Here is a 9,466-nt window from a genome sequence, read left to right on the forward strand (position 1 = left end):
GGACTGGACCGTACCCTGACTCCTTAGCTTGCGGGGACCTCGGGCTGCCACACAGGATGGTATGAGTCCCTGACAACGACAGAGGGGCAGGGAGAAACCTTTTACCAAGAAGGCTTGGTTTTCAACCGCCTCAGGAGTCTCACAGCGAAACAACTCGCGAGGGAAGAGAGTCACCCTCTTGCCTCCACTCCTGAGGTTCTCGGCTGGGTCTCGGCCCAGAAGAGCAGCCCTGGTGCCATTCGATGGGCGCATGAGGGAGTGAGGGCTTGGCCTGCCCATCAGGAGGAGGGCGGGGTGGAGAGGCCCTCGTTGAGCTCACGGAGACCCCCAGTGGCCAGAGGCAGGGTGTTTCTTGGGGAGTGGTGCAAACGTGCTTTCCCCTGGTGTATGAAACCCACCTCTGCCTGGCTCCCTCATCGGGGCCGTGGGCACCCGTGTTTGGGTCTGTATTAGAGTCTCTCCCGAACCGTTTCTGCCCTTTGCCACCTCTCTGTGAAGAGCACAGTTAGATGGTGGTTCCTTGGAGCCATGCTCTGTTGTGCCAGACAGGAAGGGTTCTGTCTTCAGGCTGCAGACTCCAGCCCCTTTCTGAAAGGGAGACACAGTTACTGTGCCAGAAATGTTATTTCACTAATTCTCCCGAGGCCTTGAGGGGAAAGGGTGAGGCGAAGTCACTCTGGTTTCCAGGCAATACCAGAACGCTGGAAAGGGTCATTTGGTGCAAGTGGCGGAGGCGGAGTTGAGAAGGGAGGCCCTTGGAGGCCCTGCTCCTGGCCATGTGGCCGAAGGTTTGCCCAGGACTGTGGGCTCGTAGCTTCCGGGAAGTTTGATTCAGTGTCTCTAACCCATCCCTAACCTGCATTAGTCACGGTCATATGGGTTCTGAGAGGGCTCTATCCCAGCCCCAGCTGAAGTGAGAGCACTGCCAGCCCAGTGCCTGCCCCAGCCCCTCCTCCTGCCCTCCTTGTATTTTTCGGGCTTCGGCTTGGGTCGCGCCCTCACGATGTTCTTGTCCCTTTCAGCATGATGCGATCTTTGGGATCCTTAACAAAGTGAAGCCTTCCTACAAATCCTGCGCCGACTGCATGTACCCTGCAGCCAGTGGGATTCCCGAGGCCTTTGGGGAGCGATGCAAGAACCCCGGTGCTCCCGCCATCTGCACCCAGCCCACCTTCCTGCCTCACCTCACGTCTTCCCCCGTGGCCCATGTGGCCAGCAGGTCCCGAGCTTCAGAGAAACTGTCCTCTGGCCCAACCGACACTCCCCCCTTCCTACCACCAGCAGGCTCGAGGAGGCCAGACATCAGTGGCCCTGGGGCCGGGGCTGCCCCAGATCTACCAGCCAGCCTTTTGGAACCTTCCAGAGACACTCACAAAGTCCTACCAAAGTCCCTCCTTTTGAAGAATTCTCACTGTGTTAAGAACGCCCCCAACGCGGAAGTAGCGAAGGACGATGCACCGCCCAAGAAGGATCCGAAGCCGGCCAAGGACCTGCGGCTCCTGTTCAGTAAAGAAGCCGAGAAACCAACAGCCAACAGCTACTTGATGCAGCACCAGGAATCCATCATCCAGCTGCAGAAGGCGGGCTTGGTCCGCAAGCACACCAAAGAACTAGAAAGGCTGAAGGGCACGCCGGCCGACCTGGCGGCCCCCTGCAAGGATGGCCCCACCAGCAGGCTGGAGGCCAGCATCCCCGAGGAGAACCAGGACCCGGCTCTGCCTGGCCAAGCCCAGGGCGACGAGAAGCCCGAGGCTGGCCCCCCTCCGTCAGAAGGAGCCCCACTGAAGAGCCCCCCGCTCTTTCTCTGCCGCCCAGACCACGCCAGTCACTTCTCAAAAGACTTCCTGAAGACCATCTGCTACACCCCGACCTCATCCTCCATGAGCTCCAACCTGACCCGGAGCTCGAGCAGCGACAGCATCCACAGCGTCCGCGGGAAGCCCGGGCTGGTGAAGCAGCGCACGCAGGAGATCGAGACCCGGCTCCGGCTGGCGGGCCTCACGGTCTCGTCCCCGCTCAAGCGCTCTCACTCCCTCGCCAAGCTCGGGAGCCTCAACCTCTCAACGGAGGACCTGTCCAGTGAGGCCGACGTGTCCACCGTGGCTGACTCCCAGGATGCCAGGTTGAGCGAGTCTTCCTTCTTGCATGAGCCCCCAGTGGCCCCCAGGAACCCAGCTGCAACCTCTAAACCATCAGGGAAATCTGCCCCGGAAAACTTGAAAAGCCCTTCGTGGATGAGCAAAAGCTGACCCGCCTTTGGCTGCGTTTGGACTTCTCTGATCCCTCCTTTAGTTTCACTGTGGATTTCGGTCCGCCCCTTCTGTCTTGATTTCCTTTAAACAATTGGCGTTATCCTTACTTTTCCTCCCCTCTTGCGGCAAAGGGGAGAAGAAACAACAACACCTAACATACAGCACAAGAAGAAAGGGGAGCATTGGTTTTGTGGCCTGGGAGAACCAGCAGCTGTTGACCAGTAGACTCTGACTCCAAATGAGGTGTTTCAGGTGCTTCTCGGGTGTTAAGAAGAGCATTTATACAGCGATGCACACACAGCAAAAATCCTCTGGCACAGGGCTTCCCTGGTGGTGCAGTGGTTAAGAATCCACCTGCCAATGCAGGGAACACGGGTTCGAGCCCTGGCCCGGGAAGATCCCACATGCTGCAGAGCAACTAGGCCTGTGCGCCACAACTACCGAGCCTGCACTCTAGAGCTCACGCTCTGCAACAAGAGAAGCCATGACAATAAGAAGCCCGCGCACCGCAGTGAAGAGCAGCCCCTGCTCGCCACAACTAGAGAAGCCCATGCACAGCAATGAAGACCCAACACAGCCAAAAAACAAAAAATCCTCCGGCACAACCTGCAAAAGAATAGCTATGGCATTGGCATCGCCACCATGGCACGTGTCCTAGCTCATTCAGGCCCTTCTGGGGAAACTCGTGGATGGCAGTAGAAGTCCTACCTCTGATCCTACTCTGCTTTTTATTTTTAAACTCCAGTAATGACCAAGGTTCATTCCAGGGAAAAATGCTGTGTCAGAAAAGATTTTTCCAAAAGAGAACTTTTTGTTGTGTGGTTGTCAGGACCTCAAAAAGTATTAAGACTTTTAAGGTGCCTGCACCAAACAGTGCTAGTTAAAGTGACACAAAGGCATGAATGCTGTTGTCAGACCAACTCCAGGGTGAGTGGAGGTCCTCTGAGCAGTTGACTTGCCTGTCCTGGCGCGTTGTCACAGCTGAGTGACGTGTGTCTGGCCGGCCCTGGGGTGAGGTGGGGGGAAATGTGTGTGGGGTCCTCAGTTGTTGCTAAAGGTCAGTCTTCAGTTGTCCCCCATCTGGAGAGAAGGACCCACAAAGTATCATTGAGTCTTATCTGCTGCGGAACCCAATGCGGTCGTGTTGTGGTTCGTAGTGTCTGGCGGGGCCGGGGATTCTGAGATGTGGGTCACCCCGTCAGGAGCCCCAGCACTCAGGTTCATTAGGTCACATGTACTCATGTTTGGGGAGGAAAAGGAGATTTCAGCAGTGAGGAACGCTCAGTCACTCTCAAGGAACAACTTAGCAGCAGCTTCTCTGAGAAGTGGGACAGGTGGAAGCCTTGGCAGATGTTTACAGTCGCCCCTTCCTGCGGTGAGAATGCTGCTTCCTGTTTCTCTGCGGCTCTTCCCAGTGGGCAGGACAGCACGTGGTCCTGAGTGGCTCTGGGAGTAGTCCCTCTAAAGATCTTGAGTGGAGGGAGTCCTCTGATGTTGGCCGGCAAGACAGGATGTTAAAATTTTTTGGAGAGAGAGAAGAGGTCGGTTACGTTTAATTCAGGGGTCAGCAAACCATGGTGTACGGCCCCAAGAGCTAACATTTTTTTTTTTACAGTTTTAAGGGATTATCAAAAAATTAACAAATAGGCGACAGAGACCATGTAGCCTGCAAAACCTAAGCTAGCTACCTTGCGACCAGGCTCTTTATAGAAAACCTTTGCCAAGCCCTGGCCAGCGAAACTAGAAATCCTTCAAGGGCCAGCTAAATTCCAAACGTGGGTAAATGAGTTGCCGTCTTACGTTGGTCAGAACTGGGCCCCCAAGAATAGCCCAGGCAGGTTCTTCAGGAAGAAAGCTAGTCCGTATTTCAACTAGTGGGTAGAGTTTTTGCAAAAACCCTCTCTCCGGAAACTTTTTCTCCCTGGCCTTATTTTTTTTAATTAAAGTATACATTATTTTACCTTATCGGAATTGGTTTTCCACCACTGTCAACTGAAATCAGCTTAAAAGGTGATTATCCACTTATTCTGGAAAACTCAGTTGGGTTTCCTCCTCTCTCTCAGCCAACAAGAGCACAGTCTCAAAAAAATATATCAGGTTCAGTGTTTTGCCAAATTAAATTTCATGTGGTGGATCAACTTTTGTGTCAAAATAATCCTTTAGATTTGATGATGCCAGGCTTATGTTGGTTTTTTAACCATGCCTGGGTGTTACATATTTTTGAAGACCTTAATTTTGAAAGCCATAATTTTTCTTATCCAGTTAAAGGGTGGGAGGAGGATTACGAATACTGGTGGGTCTTTGGCTTTTGGCAGAGTCACCGTTCGTTGTCAGGAGCTAGTCTGTCAGTAGCTAAACAGACCAGGGCCTAGGTGCCCATCATCAGAGCAAAATGAAGCACTCTTGATGGATGACACTGTAGCCTGGAGAAGAGGGTGAAGGTTTTTCTCTGAGACCCAGATCAGTGGTGCACAAACATGTGGCACATTGCTATTTTAAATGTTGTACTAACAAGACAAGAGCATCCTACCAGGCTTGGAGGCACCTTGGCAAAGACAGATTCATACCGGTCTCTGAAAAGAAAGCTTACACCATAAGCTGTGCCACATCTTGACCAGTGCTTCATCTGTAAGCTTAGCAGATGGGGGAAATTCTGAATGTAGGCGGCAGTGGTTTACGCTGTGAAAGTCATTGATTTTGGTGACCGCCATCTTCGTGGAATGCCTTTGTCGAACTAGGCGAGAACAAAAACTTTCTACATCAGCTCAATACCCTGTGAATTCAGCTGCATTTCCTCTTCCACCTCACCTTTCCCTCACTCGCACTCTCACTCACATGGCATGCCAAAATTAGAGTGAACTCCTCTAGGTCTTCTTGCATTGATACAGGGAGGTCTTCTCATCAAGTTTTGTTGAGTCGAAGAGGAGGAGTGGTCACAGAGAGAGGGGAAACCGTGCTGCCCTCTGATCGGGTCTTGACCTTGCCGATTTCCATGTCTTTGTCTTGTAGTTACTTCAGGGCCTTGGAGCAATGTGCATCAGTCCATGAACTTCTTGAGAACAAGGTTCTCGCCCCCAGTCTCCCCTGCCTCTTTGGTCTCAGTGCAGGCACCAGTACCAACCTCTCGGCTGCCAGACAGCTCTCTGCTGGGTGGAGGCACCCGGTCCATCAGGCGAGCAGGTTACTCTGTCCAGCTCCCTTCCGCTCCATCCCACCCTCTCCAGCTAAAAAACATTCCAGCCCTTTCTAAAGCCTTTTCCCTCCTGGATAAGCCCAGAGGAGGCCTGGGATGGAGCCAAAGAGGCCATAGAATTAACATCGTCAGGACAACCCTGTACGTCGGCACTGTGCACAGGTGCCATCCCAGGAGGCTGATGGATCCCCTGCTCCCCTGGGCCCCCTGCTCCCTGGTGAGAGGAAATGCTGTCATTTAGTCGAGAGCATGTGAGTAACCTCACCCAAGGTGTCCGAAGAGCGACTTGCTGTCTGTTGGCTGGAAACGCTTGGTGCCAGAACACATTTCCCAGAACCCTGCTCTGGCTTGCCACCCGGCAGGGCTTCCCCGCACCCACGCAGCCGGCACAGTGACGGCCGCCCCTTCACCTCCGGCAGGGGAGCCAGGCGGGCAGGAGATTTGTGACATTGGGACAGCGTGGTGCAGGGTCACCGGCTACTGTCGCACCCCCAGCGTCTCCCCGACGCGGCATGCCAAATGAAGGTACTTATGGACCCCCGTGCTCAGCTACTTGGTCTTTTTATTGTCTGCTCTGCAGTTGAATACGCATGTGTATGAGTTCACTCTGCACAAATATATATATTTGAATCTATCTATCACTTGAATCAGAGCATCACGTGCATCCCTCCTCCCTCACGTACTCGCACACTGTGTCACCAGAGCTATGAAGCAGGTCACCTTGAACGGTCTGGAACAACGCCGTGCGGTGCTGCCCTTGGTGGGTGTGGATTTGACCACCTCGTCTTTGTCTTGCAGTGGGTGCTGCAGCCCCGGCTTATGTCGGTCTCTTAGCAGGAGTCTTAGAACCAGACCCCCGGTCCTCTGCTGTCCTTTCTGTCGGCCGCGCTGCTCACGGAGATGGCCGCTCCCTCCCTCCCTCCTTCCTGACACTGTAATTATTGTTTTACAATCGAGTGCCTTAATAATAGTTTACAAATACTGTGTATTTATGGGCAACCGTTAAGCTCTCGCCTTCTGTGATTGGATACTTTGCCTCGTCAGTGGTGGTTGGCGTTTTAGTGCTGGAGCTTGCCTGCCCCGTACTTGTGCTGATCTGTTGTGTGGCTTCTCGCACCTGCCCGCAGCCAGGCCAGGAGTGTTGCTAGAAACGGCACTGGCGGTTTCTGCTGGCAAGGCAGGCACGGTTTCAGCCACAGCCCGGTCCGTAGTAAGCGAGGAAAGAACGGGATTGGTTTGCTGGCCAGCCGGGGGGTGGCGCGGTCCAGGCTCGCCCTGGACCGCAGCCCAGCCCCTCCCCTGTTCCCCCCATCACGCAACTGTACTCCTGTTCAGTAGAGTTTTTATTACCACCTAGGCCCCCCTGTTTTCCTCTCTGCTGGTGTCCTGAGCTCTTTGCAACAAAATGCAGGTACAGACCGCCATCAGGAGCTCCACAAGATGGGCTGCCCTTTGGTTTTCAGAAGCCGCCAGTGGGTTCCAGTGTGTTGCGTTATGATATCAATGATTTTTTTTTTATTATATTGTTTTTCTTCTTGTTTTTTTTATATTATATATTTAAAAGGCAGTATCTTTTGTACTGTGAATTTGCAGTAGAAGATGCATAATGCACTTTTTTTTTTTTACTTCTGTTGGTGTGTACTGTGTATAGTCTGTGTGCTTCTTGTGATGAAAATAAACTTTTTCTTTATAAATGCCTGATGACCTCCAAACTTGTGCCAAAAAGCAACAGCCTCTTCAGCCCTTGCCAGGAGACTTGGTTGCAGCTTCGTCATCATGATGGCCGGTCTTGACTGAGCATCTGCCGTATGCTGGGCCCCATGCTAAACACCTGGACAGGTGAGACCAAAGAAAGAACCAGGGGAAGAAGGTCAGCTCCTGCAGGAATCATCCTTTTCCCTCCTGATCTTGCCAGTAAGGAAGAGCAGGCCCAGTTGTGGGTGGTCACTTGTATACCAAAAAAACCTGTCCCGTTCCTCCACCCCACCACCCAGGGTGGGACTTGGACTTGGGGTGGCATCTCTCCCTGCACAAGCTCTAAAGCTAGAGGTGTGCTCAACAGAACCACCTTAGCTGCTCACACGGGACAGGGGACAGTGGGAGCTCATTGTGGCTAACGGCCAAGGCAGGAACCCCAGGGAATCCCAGTCGCTGGACACAGCAAAGGCTCATCTCGTGCTCAGGTCGCAGTCCACTGCAGGCCAGAGCTTTTGGTGGCTCTCCTCCCTTAGTGTCTAAGCCAAGTCAGGCTGCTTCCAACAGAAAACCCTGCCTTCTTGGAGTTCTGTGCATCTAGCCGTGCAGCAGGGCAAAGAGCATGGGACTCACATTCCCTCTTCACCGCCTTTGGGTGCCATATATTACATTCCAACGAGCAAGTCACATGGGTGAGCACTGACCATCTGCCACTAGTGCCTTGATGTGACCATGAAATTCCAGCGCCTGTAGATCCAGAAAAGACTTCGTTTAGTTCACCTAGACGTACCCTGCCCCTCACCTGGACTCACAGGAGACTAGTAGATAAACCAGAATGCAAGTTTTTCACTTTACAAAAAGAATTAAAACTGTCAGGCAGACCAGATTACTCTCATTTGCCGATTACCACATTGAGCCCTTCTAGGAAAATCTACACGTGAAGCCAAAGTATGGTTAGGAATTGCTTATTCAGTAGGAAATCAAAGCAAGAGGTGAGTGGCGTGATTGTACTCCTTGGTGCCACCAAGCTGTAATGCAGCCCTCTCTGTAAGAGGTTTTTGGAACTGAACCACTGAGGGTCATGGTTCAGGACGCTCATCCTAGGAAAGGCTGGAGACAACAAATTCCCTTCGGGCTGCAAACGTGAAACAGAGGCTGAGGATGGGGCCCAGCACTCTGTATGATTCCCATGGGTTCCCTGGGAATTCTGATGCCATGTTTAGAAACCATTGAAATAAGAACGTGATGCAATTGAGTAGGCTTTCCCTTTGCTAGTTACAATCACATTCCACACATGCGTTCTGGAGACAACACCCACCCACATCGCCCTTGCAGAATGTGGGTGTTCCCAGATCATCAGATACTCTTTCAACTCAAGTCCTCGGAGAACCTTCCTATAACTGACTGCTTTGATCCTGATTTCGTCCTCCTAGTGGCAATCCTGAGGTTGAATGTGATCCCAGGTCTCGCCGGCAGGGAGTGTGGTTGTGCAGGGGAGGAGCTGCATGCTGGGGCGGTGGGGGAGCCCCCTCTTGGCAAGATGCTTGGAAGAGGTTCCAGAAAGCAGACCATGGAGGACAACATGGCATTTCAAAAGGATTCGCTTCATGGTAGGGAAGCCCTTTCCAAAGATGTCCAGCCGCAGTGCACAAAGTGAGCTCTGCCCAGAAAACACCACCCACCCACCCCTAAGCCCTCAACGAGGGAGCAGAACCACGCTTCTGAGCCTTCCGCATACCCAGCACTTTAAAGAATCCCGTTGACTCCTCCAAAGGCCCTGTTGACGTTACGCTCAGTTTACAGTTGAAGAACCAGGCCTGCAGAGTGTAAGTCATTTGTCCAAGGTTACATCTAAAAAGTGGTGAAGCCAGGAGGTACTGCTCCTTCCCCACCTGAAACCCTCTGGGAGCTGCCCCCCACCCCAGAAGTAGAAAGCAGCAAGCTGAAGCTGCATCTGATCTCCCTGTAGGTACCAGCAAGAAAACATCCGAGTCAGAAATGAAGCCTCCAGCCCTTGGGAAATCTGACCCACTTCGTGCTCCGAAGGCTATCTGGGCGGCACAAGGTTTGTTTCCCTCCCCCAAATTGGATTCATCGTATTTTGCCTTTAAAGGGAAGCTGCTCATGCACCCTGAATTATACTTGCAAAGGGTCCTGTTTCAGCCCCAAATTCCTTTTTTTGGTAAACTGTTTCAGCAAGTAAAGTGTCAGCATTTGCCTGAGCAGAACCCCCAGCACAGAAAAGGATGCACGGGAATCTGACCCTAAGAGACAAATTCCCCCACAAGTGGTTGGAGGTGCCAAGCTCCCTCTGGTTTTGAAATTG

General features: G+C 52.6%; 1 protein-coding gene across 2 annotated transcripts in view; it reads left to right on the plus strand.

Annotated features, from left to right (window-relative positions):
* SSH1 (slingshot protein phosphatase 1) overlaps positions 1 to 7,106 on the plus strand; it is a 62,613-nt gene extending 55,507 nt beyond the window's left edge. For both annotated transcript variants that reach the window (XM_060118602.1, XM_060118601.1), the window contains exon 15: positions 1,023 to 7,106. In XM_060118602.1, coding sequence (XP_059974585.1) covers positions 1,023 to 2,249 — 1,227 coding nt within the window. In that variant the 3' untranslated portion in view covers positions 2,250 to 7,106. The remainder of the gene's footprint in view (positions 1 to 1,022) is intronic.
* Positions 7,107 to 9,466: the final 2,360 nt, after the last annotated feature.

This window comes from Mesoplodon densirostris, chromosome 15 (genome assembly GCF_025265405.1).
Source record: "Mesoplodon densirostris isolate mMesDen1 chromosome 15, mMesDen1 primary haplotype, whole genome shotgun sequence".
In the NCBI taxonomy this organism is placed as follows: Eukaryota; Metazoa; Chordata; class Mammalia; order Artiodactyla; family Ziphiidae; genus Mesoplodon; species Mesoplodon densirostris.